Here is a 16,256-nt window from a genome sequence, read left to right on the forward strand (position 1 = left end):
CGACAGTTGCTATGATAACAATGTTTCTCAACCAATCAGAATACAGGAAAGTTGTCAGATCTGACAACTTGTCGGACGAAAATATTGATGAAACACCACCCCGGTCTGAGCGTTTCTGGGCGACCGCACGTTTGTTAGCCGACACAGCATTGTTGAACCACTTTCAATTTGCCATTTGGTTTTAGTCTAAAATGTATTCATTAAAAGGTTAAACGTTATCACACTGTAATAAGATGGAAAAGGGGCTTATCAAAGGTATGTTTCGCAGAGGGAGATATTCGTCAAAAGACGCAAGGCTTACTATGATGTGTAATTGCCCCGTCAGGGGCGAAATTTTTTCATTTTTGACAATGGAAATGACAATTCTTAGGCAGAAAAGTGCCTTCATCGTTACTTTTGTCCTTAAATAATATAATTTTTCTACTTTTAGGGGGGCACATTGGGGGGGGGGGCAAAATCTCGTTTTGCCCCCCAAAAATTTTCTTGGGGGGGGGGGGCAAGTGCCCCCCCTGCCCCCCAGCTTCCGGCGCCCTTGTATACAGTGCATTCTTTTTTAATACCTCTTCCCATTTTATACTAATTTCTAGATTCTTCTCACCCCTCTCTTCGTCTACAAACTTGAATTCATCTCCTCTTCTACCTACTCCCTCTTTCTTTCCTTTTACCCTTGAAGTTCCCTTCCGTTCCTCTCTCTCTCCTTCCTACCCTTCTCTCTTTCCTTCATCCCCCTTTCTTTACCCCCCCTCTCTCTCTCAATCTCCCACTATCTCGCATTTTCCATATTTCCCTGTCAGTCATATAAACTAATAAATAGGAATAAGTGACAGTTAAAAATCAAAGAAAACTTTCATCAAAAAATAATATCAAGTTATTCCCCACTTCTTTTTAATCATCTTCCCCCTCTCTTACAAAGAGAAACAAAGTCGTACAAGGGGCACAAATCTATCTTTTCTATTCCCCAAAATCAGAGTGTGCCTATAGGCACCCGAGGAGTGCTTCATAGAAAGGGTCGTCAGTGATTTTCACCGATTAATTTGCTCTAAGTCAATCAGATGAAATAATTTGCTGTAGCTTATAACATATCAGGTGGAAATCACAAATTCTTTTATGAAACTTTCCCTTACCTCAAGTCAATTTCTACTACTCTTCCCCTCTCTTTCTTAATTGCTTATCACTCTCAATAATGAAACATATTACAAATGGAAGACATAACATTTTTTTTTTCTCAAGAAGACGCATCTTTTTTTAATTGTTGTCCACACAAAAATACAAAGACGTAATCCTGAGCCAATCGCAAACCTCCTTGTTCCTCACTTCAAAAAAATCACATCATCAATAATGAGAAAAAGAGCCTTTCCCCATGGCAACGATATATATGAACCTTGTTGTTGATTCACAAAAGTGAGAAAAATAGGAAGAGAGAGAGAGAGATACATAAAGAATGTGTTGTGTCAATAATTCACCTTATACAGGCATGAGTTTCGTAGAAAGGGGGTGAAAGATAAACGGCAATTGTAATCTTCCCAGTTTCCATAAAATCTGTTTTAAGCGCACTGATAAATTTTTAAGTTCATTTCAATTTGAAAAAATTCACATCATTAAAAAAAATTTCATCTCTTCAATAAAAAATTCCATCCAAATTCTTGCTTCTAAAAAAACACTTGCTCAATGCATTTACAAAGTCTTTCGGCGTTCCTTCTTATAATACAACCAGTCTCTATCCATTAATTCATTTTTTCTCCTTTTGCTTACAAACCATTTGTACAAACTCTGAAGAGAGAACCATTCTATTTACATTCGTCATGTCAATCATACTTCATATTTCATTACATTCAGTTCATCAAATAACCCTAAATCACAATCTGCTTCTAAACTCTGTCTCTTCTACATACTGCTACGAATTCATACACAAAAAATTCTGGAAAAAAAAAGAAACGTTATTTGTAGCTACAAGAAACTGTATCTACTCATGAATGTCACATTTAAAAGAAATGGAATGCTCGTATGGTGTATGAAAAAAAAGAGGAAAATTTGTCAACCCTTTTTCCAATCTACAAGTGTACAGAAAGGGGTGAGTCAAAATCCATGACAATATTAATCAGATACAAGACACAACTTGGGCCATTTTCATTGGAAAAAAAAGTGAAAAAGGTAGACAAGTCACTTCATTTCATTGTAAATTCCATGAGCAAATGGGAAAAAGTTATTTTGGAAGGAATCAGAGAAAATCAAAGACTTGCATATAAAATAGCAACACATCATTTTCTTACAAATACATAGTTTTAAACAAATCATACATAATCCTCATCTAATTACTATACTCAATTCATCGGCTCAGGTTCACATTCAGTCAATCGCTTCACAAGTTATCTTGGCAGTTTCCACTTGATATACATCCATCTTTGTACTATCCGACCTTTCCTATCATTTTCATGTTCTCTATAAGGCTTTTCTGTTTTTTAAGGATCTACGAAGACTTTTCATCTCTGTCTTTAATGGAAAAAAAATAAAAAAATTAAAGTCTAAAATAGCAAACAAAAAGCACCAGAGGAAGGGGTGTGAAGGGCTCATAAAACACAAGATAACTAATTTTTGAAAAGATGGTGAAAAAAAAATCACACTATGCTGTATATCAGTTGCCCGAATTTGAAGTGTAAAAATGACCTGATTGATTAACCCTTACATAGTCAAAATTAAGGGGTTACAATCTCGGACTTCGTATAGGGATAACAAAGAAAACAGCTGCTTATGTGCGATAAAATGAGTTTGCAAATGAAGAGGAAATAAGTCCTATCAATTATACCACAATTCTAACCCCAGACTTTGCAAATATATTAAAAAAAACCCCATAAAAATTACTTGTTTCAGAGTATACTCATGGTGCCGAAGACTCATTTAGAAAAGCTGAACAGAATCAATTTATCTGTTATATTCAATGCTTATTTTGTATAATTATGCTGTGGTTCCCCATGTTTCTTAGAGACTTTACAATATGATTTTATTTTGCCTGAAATGATTTCATGAAAATTGCAATCAAACAAATAACAGCGACATAAACAAAAAGGTTGTCTAAAAAAAGTCACATTTCAGTCTCTGAGGAGAAATCAATGAACATAAATCCTTTTCTTTTAATATATAAGCCCTTGTATTTTAAATTTCATACAATATCTTCTAAATTTCATTATCACATGACTATACCCGTTTATCTCTGCATAAAGGTCTAAAATTGTCATTAAAAATCTGTCAACAAGAAACCAGTATATATGATTTCACACCAGAAAAACATCAAACAAAAAACACAAATCACCACAGTCCATTACAAATCCCCATTTTAGCAAGAAAAACACAATGTGGCATAAAAAGTGATATATAGCATACAGAACCTGTTTAAAATCTTTAAATGGTTAAAAAAAACATCCACACAGCTATACCTAAAACATAGATGGTTTTAGAAAGCTAGATCTGAGCATATTGAAAGTATTTCTTTAAAAAGACTAACTGATGCTTGAACTGATCTATATAATTAACATCTTTTTATGTTTTAAAAATTATGTATTTTAATTGTAGCTTGCTTCTTTATGAAACTTTTATTGTGGCATACATGAAATTCAATTTATAGTAAATAAATCATGAATTTCATTGTTGTAAAGAAAAAGCGATCTGTTTCTTGTTTTAAGATTTATCCCTGAGTGAAGTGTGAACAATGGGAAGTGTCAATTTGTTTCAAAACTGTATCTAAAAGTCTGGCCACACTTATTTGCAATGTGACTTGAATGTTTCATTAGATGAATACTAAAAAAAAATGATGCATATGAAAAAGAAAAGTAAGAGCTTCGAATTCAATTTCATTCCATTCATGCATGTTTTCAAATAGGCCAAAACCTTCCAAATCTATGATTTGCAATATGTCGTCTTCATCTTAGACTTGTAACTTATGAGCCATGAAGCAAGATAAATTAAAGGGATGTTTTTAAAGACTTCATCGCTCCAAAAAAATGACCAGATTCAGTGTGAAAAGGTCATAAACTCAAAATAAAAAATAAGATAGCAAAAACAGGATTTTGCAAGGAAGGGACATCGTTTTAATGCCAAAATGTCTTATGCTTAATGTAAACTCCTTCCAAATGAATTTCAGAATTTGGAGAATACTAATGTACATGGCTCAATAAACTGTGTCAACAGGTGATATATATATCAACATTTACTGGTGGGAAGGCCTATGGTATGTCTATAACTTTTCATGCACTTAGTGTATATTATGTAGTTTGTTGTCGTACAAAAATATCTATCCAAAACATTTACACCATATTTCATTTTAAAATTAGATATGAAATAACACAGCATTTACAATTCTCCCACTGTCTTTGTTATACATGTAGTTATGTATTGTACATCCACATGTTACCGCTAGTTCAATCTCACTGATATATCATATCAACAGTGCATGGAGCAGGAAGTTTGAGTAAAGGTGTCTTGATATAAACTACAATGGGTGATTTAAAGTACGGTGTTGACCTTTTGGTGTTAGTGTTATGTAAATTTTTACACGATTACAACACCTGAAGATGGTCCTGAAAAGTAAGTCACTAGTTGTTGAGGTGTTAATAATGTGAACTGGATCAGTTTTGCAAACTCTGAATAAGTTTTCGAGCCAGGGGAAGCAATCCAAATTTCAACACTAACAACAAGGCCAACACCGCACTTGGAATCACCCAATGTACACATTGATTGTAAATTCTGTATCAGTGCTATTCTGATGACATATGGGAAACCCAATAAAAACCAATGTATATAAGAAAAAAAAACGTTAAAAACAAAACAGGATAATTTTTTTCCTGTAAAACAAAGCCAGTTTGGTACAAATTGTATTCGTAATTTGCACATTTTACATAGTCACGCTAAAAATGTACAGATTAAAAATTAAATTCAGGGTTCTTTTTTTTGTTGGAAACAATAAAGAAATTGTGTATGGCTCAATATAAAAGTTATTAAAAGAAGTGAGTTTAAAAGAAGTGAGAAAAACATCTACATCACACATTCATATGGACAAGAAAGAAAGGCTAACATCGACAATAAGTATTTGATTTGGTTCACAAAATACCCTGAAGAGTTAAGGCTCTACTACAGACGCAACCATAACGGGCAATTCCACATGGATGTTATTGATATCAAAAGGCCTAGGAGTCTATACTGATTCTGAATTTTTCATTGATGAGTAGTACTCAACAGTACCATACCTAGATATTGGAAGCTAAATATTGAAAATAGGCACTGTCACACCTCAATGTTTCATCCAACATATGCCAACGTACCAATGGCAAGCTATTAATATCATTATCGTCCTATTTCTTATCAGGAAATAGGATATAATTAATGTTTACATGGCTTGCCATATACACATCGGTGCACACTGGCCAGAACATTTGGGTAGGACAGTTCTAGCGTACACTTGCAGAGGAATTGCATTCTCTTTTACTACAAGAGAAATAATTCTGAAGATTTTTTTTATTTCCCCCAATGCTGATTGAAGGAATAATCAACCCAGACATCTGTATAATATAAATACAGAAAGAAGAGTAATATATAAATGAAATTTCGATATAAGTCCATCAAAAGAAATAGGAGTCATATTTAGTTTTTTGTGTGTGTCATTTGTGAGCTTCCTTGGAAATTCCATAAATTGCCATTTTTGCCGGAAGTTTTGAATTATTTCATAGTGCATGCAAAAAGTCTATTCATTCTTCATGGAATACAGCAACATGAAAAATGGCAACCCATACAAATTCATGATACTGTGTAAAAGGAAAAGGCTCACAATTGTCACTGATCACAAAAGTCTGAAGTCTCTCATTTCTCTGACCTCATCAAATTAGAATGACATCAGTGTTGACTTTCCCATATATGAATACTTTCATTCAATTTCTGTTGAAGGTATTCAGAACAAACTACAATAAATTTTTGCATGATTATGCATATTTTGCTTTTTCCCCATGTGGATTTGCCCTACTACTGGAAACTAGGTAGTTGGCAAGTTACCTAACAAAGACAGGCTGGCACAAAAAAAAAAACATTATTCAAAATCAAAAAGAGAGAGAGAAACACACACACCCTCACACGAAATGCACTGACTGACGGGCTAAATACAAAATATTTCAAAAAAACATCAATCGGTAAGAAGAGACAGAAGGGCCAATGTTACACAATTACTTAGGTTAATGTCTTTATGCCTCTAAAATGACACAAAGAAAATAATAAGATGAGGCCTTCATTCTGTTACATGTGCTTGTAAGTCAGCTAAAGTATAAATGAACTATGACACCATGTATCTGCTATCACTAATGACATTTATAGCAATATGCACAATAACATTATATTGATCTCATTTGTTGGTGTTTTTTTAAAGAATTATCTCACAATTATCTACTAAGGGCTACTTTACTCAAGGTTAAATTTAAATTGCATCTTATTCTGAGAAAAAACTAGTGCAAAACACAGCACACAATATAAGTATATTACAAATGATTGTTGATTGTTATTAGTGTACATGTGTAATTATATACTAAATACCCAAACAGTGCTTTTTTTTAAGAATGAAAAATGGTAACAAAACATATATGATGGTACATAAACGTCTTCAGCAATTGTTCAATAAGCATCTGTCGTACACCGAACATGTTACAAATTAATCATTATCATGGGCTCGAAATGCATCCTGCATCCACACAATACATAATACATGTCTCTCACTATTGATTATTACTTATTTAATGTTTTCAAAAACAAACAAAAACTTTTTTTGCACACTATATTTCAAACGTAGCTCAAAAAGAAGCTATTATAACACATACAATAATGAAGAATAGTACTGTAACACTGCAAAATTGGCTGGACACAAAATGTGTCTTGCTCGAGGGATAATAAAAAAAGCAATAGCATTGTTTGGAAAAAAAATATTTATCAAGGAAGCATATTACAGCTCCTAAGAAGGGATAGAAAAAGGACTTTGCACTCACAAACAAAACAAATATATAATCTATTTGGTATGACTATCTACACACTTCACCTATTGTAAGTTATTATAAAATGGTTGCACTAGTTTCTTTTAAATGGCATTTGCTACAAATAGAAACAAAAATCAACTTAATGTCTTCTTGACATGCATCAACTTATTTTGCATTAATCTGTACACAATCTCTCTTGTTTACACATTATCAAATTATTACAAGGAGAAATGCATCAATTATACCATCGATCAAAATATTATGGTTACATTTACTGAATTACAGCTTTAACACGTATAAATTTCATTCACAAATAATGAATCAGAGACTTTCCCTTTCAAGGAAAGAAATGGAACAAACTCAAGTCTTTGGAATCAGACCCTAGAAAAATGAATCTACAAAGACATAAAAACAGACGTTTCTGTGGGGAGTTTCACCAAGACTTTAAATCTTAAAGTCACGCTTCAAGCGCCAATGCGCACATGATATCCAACACACGACAGCATCAATGATTACACCTCTGATGGCATGATGCAACTGGGAACTTAAAAAGTGTGACTTTAAGTCGGAACTAAGTGTTTGTGAAACAACCCTCTGAGACTAATCACACAGCCTACACACAAAAGCTGCCCTAGTATCAGAGCAGTCTGAATGAAAGATAGTCCTTTCTTTTATTGTGAAAGAGCTAAAATCTGAGGTAGAGATGATAGACAAAAGTCAGTACCAATCATAAGGTTTCTCTCTCATAGTCCCACAGCAAGTAACTTATGTTTGCAAATTGAAATCAAATTCATTGAATGTCATAGTCCCATTACTAGTAACTCATATTTGCAGGTTAAAATCAAATTGATTGAATGTTTACGGAGGAAAACATGAGCCTGATGGGATAGACAGTGGCTGCTTTTTAAAACTGCTTGGATTAAATGTGTATATCAAATCAGTTAATGAAATAAATGGATTAAGTAAATCACTTTTGACTCGATTACTAACATCTTATAGTATATTGCTATGCTATTTAAGCAAGCATTTTACTTGCAAACCAAAGTGATGTATTATTCTGGCTAATAATTTCAGTGTTTAAAACTGAAGTTCTGAACACTTGTAACTGTTTCATTCTTTAACCTCCTAATTCTAGATTCTAGTCCTGGAAATGCAATTATCTAAAATATCGTCAGTCATTTTGAGAAATCATCTTTGATTGGTTAACAGCCTGTCTTTTCCCTATATCTCACTTAAGCGCTACAAACTGCATAATGCAGGTTGAAGTAATATATTTTTTTCACAATATAATTCAGCAATGTTTAAAAAAAAGAACCATAAGTAATACCAGATTTGAATGAATACCATATGACCATTGCAAAGCATGCACCATAATTTTATTCCTTTCATTTCATCTGCATGCCTCAGGAAAATATATTTTCCTACGTTTCTTTCTTTTTTCTTCTTTCAAACTGTTTAGTTAAGTCTTGCATAGGCACACAGATAATCAGCAAAATATCGCAACACTTGTTGTCAATTATACAGACAGTTTCTAAAAATATTAAAGCACTTTCTTTTCCTGTTGTTACTATGAACATGAAACAAAAGATTTTTGTAAAAAAAAATGACTGTCATGTTCGTTAAATTTTGAACTGCCAATCTTCACACAATTCAAGAACTACAATGCTTGTTCTACAAAAGCTGTAGGCCTACAAAAATGCATTTTGTTTGAAAGTCAATTTTTCTTCATTTCATCTTCTAATCATCACATCATTCGATTTGGTCTCAATTGCGTCGAGGAAAAAAAGCTCCCGACTGACATTTTTATATCTTTGACAAATGAGAAGAAAATAATGATACGCCCAAATTGCGTTAGTCGTAATACTGTCAGTATTTTTCTCACACATGCAGAGTCCATACTCCTTGCTTTATTGAATCAGCCAATCAGAAAGAACACCAAGAAAAAACGACGACCCATCTGTTTCCTGCTTCCAGGCTCCAATCTGGATACTTGTTCTTCCTCTTTTTATCTCTTGCTCTCTTTTCTCTCTCTCATTCTCAGTACACTATGAACATCCCTTTGTCTTTATCTCTGCAACATTTCAGTACTTTTCAATTTGTTCTAAATCAAGCTCGTTGCAAGGATCCAAAACAAATCTATCCGCTCCTCGCTCTGTCATCGTATCTGCATCACTGTCATCGTCGTTGATGTCGTCGTGGTGGTCATCGTCGCTGCAATATGAGCAGGCATTGTCGTTGATAACCTCATCAACCTTCCGTGGTTCTTTGATGACACCTTCCATTTCTTTGGTGGGGCTCGATGTGGGCGTGATCATAATGCTCCACTGCTGTGATGACGACGACGAGGACGACGATGTCGATGAAAGGAATGCTGCAGGTGGGGGCAGGTTGTTGTTTTCACATGGTGATGATGCGATGGTGGTCAGACCGACAAACTCCTCAGGAGAATAGGTTGACGTCATGCCCATACTACGTAGGAGTTTCTTGTTCTGGACAAAGGACAGATAGAGAGATAAATACCATCATTAAGCTTACAATGGTCTTCTCTGGTTATTGTAAAGGATAACAGGCATTGCAGTATAACCAAAGATAACTGCAATTTATAGATATTGTACATAGATATCTGACCTATTTGAAAAGTCACCATTTTATATAGGTACTCACATTCAATTTGGCACACTTGGGATTTGCATTGACCTGCTATATAAAGTTATACACAGTAATTAACATCAAATGCCTTTGATATATTCTACATTTCATGTCATAAATTAGGAAAAAGGTATGAATTTTATTGATTTATTCGATCCTCTTTATACAAGGTATTCAATATCCAGTATTGCTCTTCCAAGGGCATGTATGTATAAATAAAAAATACAGGAACAAACTATTTCAAACAAAAATGTGAATCTTAAAAATGCCATAACTTTGCTATTTTTTCTTTAAAGTGACTGTAATGAGAGCAAGGCCCTTTGCTTCAAAGGTGGGCAATCAATCACTAAAACAGATATGGCGAATCAAATTCATTGTTGGAAGTTCCCTTTGTGCAATACACCGACCAGGAACCAATCACGATTGTTCTTTCATATGCAAACATTTGTGATACAGGGCCTAGTAAGAGTTAGAGGAGAATGAAACCTTCAGAACAAGATAGCTTGTGTGAAAACAGAAAAATCAAAGAAACAGATCAACAATATTTTAAGAAAAATTGGACAAATAATAAGAAGGTTATGAGCGTTTGAATATTGCGATCACTAATGCTATGGAGATCCTTATATTGGCAACGTGACAAAGATGCATAATGTCACCTGTGAACAACTCCCCCATTACTTTAGTATATTTCACTTAAATTGCCTCTTTTATCACATTTATCAGTAGATCATGTGTTTTATCTATAGGAGGGCATGTATTACATATTTCTAAAGAATAAATCATGGATAAAGAGTTTGCATCACCATAAGAAAAAGCAAAGAGAGACATTTTCGGGGTATTTTATAGTCCATCAAAGGGAAAGTTGTTCACAGGTGACATCACACATCCTTCTCGCATTGCCAATGGGAGAATCTCCATAGCATTAGTGATTGCAATATTCAAATGCTCATAACTTTCTCATTGTTTGTCCGATTTTTCTCAAACTTTTCGTAGATCTGTTACTTTGATTTTTCTGTTTCGACAAAAGCTTACTTATTCCAAAGGATTCATTCCCCTTTAAGTCCCCCGCAGAGGATGCTTCATGTGACACTAGAACCCGGATCTGATCATGGAGTGTTACACAAAGATTTATAGCAATCAATCACGAAATGGAATTAGCCAATCAAATTCATTGCTGGAAGTTCCCTCTGTTCAAAACACTGTCAAGGAACCAATCACGGTTGTTCTCTCATATTTGCAAACCTACGTGTTACTGGGACCAGTATACATGTGTTTTATTCTCCTCCAGATGATATGTCATGATATTAGACCCGGATATGATCATGGGGTGTTTCGCACAGTTGACGGGGGAATTCCCAAAATGCCATTTTCTCAGAGAAAAAATTGAGAGTAATTTCATTTATATGGGGATATATAATCAGACACACAATTTCACACCCCCTTATATTTAAATGAAAATATTTTCATCATGTACCATTAAAAATTCTGAAGTTACATCGCATAGTATATGAAGGCGCTGCACACATATGACATGCTTTTATCAAAACCAACTCATCCGCAGGGTGAACTTCCCAAATAAAGTGGAAATGAAAATTGTATCATTCCAGGTTGCACATTGGTTAGATTGTGTCCAGAGGATGCAAGTGACACGTATTTATCAATAAGATAGACATTACATATCATGTGCATTTTGGCACTTATGCATGACCTTAAGTCACATTAAACTATTTGTGAACCCCCCCTCCAGAAAAAAAATCCCCTGTAGAGAGGTATATATCTTTACCTGGAATTTATGACACCCTGTTCTTCTTGGCCTTGACTGTTCAACCTGAAGTTGAAAAAAAGATAAATATGAAATTATATTTGGAAAAACATTACACTACATTATTCCTCCCTAAAAATGAGTCAAATTGCTAGGTAAAAATAAGTATTTGCTTGTTCAGTTCTTGGTGATCCTTTTGGCAAGGGTGACCCAACAGGGTCTAGGGGCAATTTTGCCCCCAAATGCTTAAAAAAAAGGACCCTAGCAGTACAATAAATAAAAAAACCTGGAAATCCTATTCACTGCAAAGCTAAGGCTTATCAAATGTTGCAGATTTAGGCATTAGACTGTGTAAAGTAGCCCCACCCTCTCAATTAGAAAAAAAAAACAGTTTCTGGCATTATGACAATCAATAAAATTACCAATACTGTTGAGTCTTATACCCTTTTAATAAACCTATCCTCCAATTAGCCACCTAAGAGTAATGCAGATAATTCAATAATAATTGCGTTCACAAACTCCGAAAATAAGCCGCATTATTTTTACGAGTGCCCGTCCTGAAATAGGCGGATAATCGTCATGACAACTGGACACGCCCCCTCCGATGCGGTTGTGTTGGAAAAGGGTGACCTTGTGACCGCACCATGGCAATTATCCGCATTATTTGGAAATGCGTTCATAAACTCAAAATCTTGTCCCGATGCTGCTATTATGCCGATAATAGCAGCATCAAAATAATGCGGATAACTCTGGTCCTCCTCCAATTTTACGACCAAATCATGCTGCTATTAGCCTCATAATTGGGTTTATGAAAGGGGTTTAAACTGCAAATGCCTTACTTTTCATTCAAATGAAGAATTGTTCTTTTCTTTAATAATTTGAATTCAGAGTGAGAATGGGTACCTAGTTCACAGGTAGAATAGGATACCTCTGTTCACATGCAGAAAATATAAACCTTACGTGTCTTTTTTCAATTTTAGAGTGTGAACTGGTGCTAAGTACAAGGTAGCATAGTCGCCCCCTGTTTATGTGAGAGTAACAGCTCAAGGGTGTCGGAAAGGTAGCCTAATGCTTTCAGCACAATACCTTCGTTTCATGCATTATTTACCAACCAATCCCATTGGTTCAATTAGCTGGAGAAGCCAATATGTTTGACACTTTATAAAGCTTTGTAATGTCTACTTTCACACATTACATGGCCTTTATATTCACCAGGTAATACCATAAATAGTCGAGACAAACTCCCACTACAAATTATCTGTGAATGCTTCAAATCTTCAAATGTACATACACTCTATAAAAGTGAAAGAAAAAATCTAGTTTAATAGCTTAAAATGACTATAAAAGGGTCAGTTGGATGCAATAAGTATTTCTTTCATATTTTTAGTATATCTCTTCAAATCTGACTTAAAAAAAATCATTCTGACCAGAATATAGTAAATTGATATATGACTAGACAGTTGCACCTAGTTGACTACAAATCTAGTCATTTTGACTAATTTATTATCAAAATGTAGTTTCAAGACCACCTTTCCCTTGTCAATTCTTGAGAAGATGCGAGAATGTTGTCAGATATCACGGGGGGGGGCATTGCATTTGACATAAATTTGTCTTAAAAAATATTATCAAATAGCCAATTTCTTATTCCAACAGTTCAGGTACCCTGCCCTCTGCACGTACTTGCAGATCTCATAATAATAATCACAGAGAAGCTGGGCTTTATACACAATAAAACAAGCCAATGTGTATACTGACTGCGGTTTGATGCCAAGTAGAAATTCCAAGAACAACGTCTACAGCCAAGGGAATTAGTTTATCAAATATCACCATCATTTTTAAATAGTTGGTGTCATACAGATACATTCCGTCCAAATTGGTACCATGACATTTGTTCCAGTGACAATGTGCTCTGATGAATAATCTGTATGTTATCAAAGCCAAACATAAAACCTAAATTCAGAAAAGGAATAAACCCTTATATTTACATTATTCTGGCCAAAAACACTCAAAATCCTAACTCTTATTCCTTTTGTTTTTAGAAATCTAGAAAGGAGCAAATGTCGCAAGAGCATACGTTGTGTCGCTGTCCAAATGTACTACTTCAAAGATAATGACAATACATATGAATACGTGGGGACCCCATTGCATGTCTCTCTCAAATGCACAATCTACTATTTAATGGAGACAATGGCAACAGAGCCTTGCCTCTGATTATTTTCCCACCCTTCTATCCAAATAAATGCCCTCACTTAGCAGTATTAGAGCTCATAAACACACGCTTTCTAGCAGATTGGAAAGGGGCACCCCTTAACGCTGATGCGGTTGCATGGCAAGCCTTGTAGACTTTGGGATATCAAAGCACTCCCAAATCATAAAACCGTATTTGACGATGAGGTAATAACGACATGATGATGGCATAATTATGAAATAAAAAAGAAATCAAAGAAGAAAATGAAGGGGCTAAATAATTATGAAATAAAAAAGAAATCAAAGAAGAAAATGAAGGGGCTAAACACAGAAAGAACCCATAGGCCTATAGATCTACAAGTGAACTTGAAGCATCAAATATCAAATATATTTTGGCAATTCTTGTTGGAGAATGGTTTCTAAGATTGTCACGGAAAACGGCATTATTGAAAATTATAAATTGCAAATGGACAGCTAAAGCTCTGTTTAGAATTAAATTTGCATGTACTTAATTTTTTTTCTGATTTTTTTCCTTTTTATTTTCTCTCTTTTTTTAATGGAAATATACTTGGTTCCAGATATTTTGGGCTCAATACCGTTGCAATCTCAGATATTGTACATGCCTCAATTTATATTGTCTGTAAAAGTTCATTGTAATTACTTCAACCACTTTACTTTATTCTGTTGAAAATGAAATAAATTGAAAATCTTACTGCAGAATGAATTTTGTATGGATCATTTCAAATCATATAGGCTTACACACTGCTGTTTCAATCACAAACATGAATTGATAAAACTCACCTCTATCAATTATGTCTAAAAGTGTTTGAAGACTTTTACAAAAAAGTCAAATATTTTCTCTCTTCTTTTAGTTTGAATCTTGTAGATACCTATCTTTTTGGAGGAAGTCACAGGGGAACTACTGATGGAAGATCGGTGTTTGGCAGAAAAAAAAAGTCAAACAAATTGGCCACAAATGAGGAGTAGCATCCATCACTGCCAAACAATTTCTGATAGTGATGACTTGAATTTCATAGCATTAAGGTGAGGGTTCGTTCCCATTGCCTCAAGTATTAAAGGGATCCTCACTTCTTGAAGCAGGAGCGGATGCCCTCTCTGGACAGAGGACAAGCCAATCGTGCAGATGAGATGTTATTGTTACATTGTGCTTTTATATAGCACTTAAATACATCGCAACTGCATTTTCATATCTTTTCCCGGTCATCAGATCCTGGCTTGCCATCATACAATGTATACACTTTCTCCACTCCCTGAGGAGTATTTGCAACATGAGTTTCCAAACTCAATAGTTAGGCATACAACTTTGGGTTTAAATCCTACCGGATACTTAACACCTGGGTGGAGAGTGCTAAAGGATGCTAGGCTGCAGTGGGATTTGAACAAAGAATAAAAACCGCTACACCATGACGCTTCCAAGAGCCCTGGGAACATTTTTTTTTCTACAGGGGGTGCTGATGTAAATTTGACAAGCAAAAAAAAAGGGTTTCACAAAAAAAGGGAAAGGGCTTCAAAAAAAAAAGTCATTATGGTCCAGACAAAGTTGACAAGAACACATGCACAATAAGGTTTCTATACAAAATATAGGTCATTATGGTTACATTTTTTCATTTTGTCAAACCTAACATCATTCCAGGACATGCTGCATAGGGAGAATATTACACGTAGCACCCCCAGGAAAATCTTGGGGGGGGGGCTTTAGCAACCCCGCTTCCAAGCCCCAATTACCAAGTCATGTGAGGGCTATTGGAAGTGAGAACGTGGCCGGGGAAGAAGATTTGGAATGGGCCTGCTTGTTTTGCTTTCGTGAGACTGGGTCTGCATGGCAATGCCAAGCACATATCCCTGCTGTCAGCGCTGACCCCACATGTGCTTGCACGCATTAGCAAACAGGTCCATTACGGGCTCAAATTCCTATCAGCATCTGCTGGAGTTCTCACCTCTTGGTCAACACAATTTGGTAGAAGGGCATAACACTCCCAAATATCCAATTATTAAGGGTGAGGGGCTTCTTTTATGCCCTATTTAATCATTCCTTGAATATCACAATTTTAGTTGCTTAAAGAGAAATTCCAGTAGTTGCAGTTAACACTGATATCATGAGAAAGTCTGTAAAACAAGGCTTAATTGCCAGTATATCATCGAGGATCTAGATCTGGTACAGTTACATTAACTGGACTTTGTGAAATCTTGAAATCTACGCTGAAAAATGTTCACACCGAAAATCCCCAACACAGATAAGCGCACGTGGGACAATGTATAATTATTGCTTAGGGCGTCGGGCCCGACGCCCTACCCGAATCCCCGTGCTTATTTGCTGATTTCTCAGCAATTACACGATTTCTTCCAGAATCCTTTGGGCACATGCGTTTTATTTATACAAACAGACACTTTAGTGGTCATTTCATTGGATTCTGTACAAACTCATTTTGATATCGTTACCAAAACTAGCATTTACCTTTAATAACTACCAGAAAACAATTTTCAATGGTACATTGAAAAACTGCCATCATAACAGAGCAATTTGTTGGAAGTCCATGACTGTATTAAAGAGTTTCTTCTGAAATTTCACAAAGACCTACAAGCACATTGTTTCATATCATCTTTATTGGGGGTGGGGGTCTTCATTTCAAATTGGA

The 16,256-nt window shown here is 35.1% G+C and overlaps 1 protein-coding gene across 1 annotated transcript in view; it reads right to left on the minus strand.

The window, feature by feature from the left end:
• Nucleotides 1-1,236: 1,236 nt before the first annotated feature.
• The window catches only part of LOC121425133, a 30,426-nt gene continuing 15,406 nt past the window's right edge, over nt 1,237-16,256 (minus strand). The window contains exons 2-3 of the mRNA XM_041621125.1: nt 11,434-11,478; nt 1,237-9,490 (exon numbers count right to left, since the gene is read on the minus strand). Coding sequence (XP_041477059.1) covers nt 9,083-9,469 — 387 coding nt within the window. The 5' untranslated portion in view covers nt 9,470-9,490; nt 11,434-11,478 and the 3' untranslated portion in view covers nt 1,237-9,082. The remainder of the gene's footprint in view (nt 9,491-11,433; nt 11,479-16,256) is intronic.

The sequence above is a fragment of the Lytechinus variegatus genome, chromosome 12 (genome assembly GCF_018143015.1).
Source record: "Lytechinus variegatus isolate NC3 chromosome 12, Lvar_3.0, whole genome shotgun sequence".
NCBI classification, from domain to species: Eukaryota; Metazoa; Echinodermata; class Echinoidea; order Temnopleuroida; family Toxopneustidae; genus Lytechinus; species Lytechinus variegatus.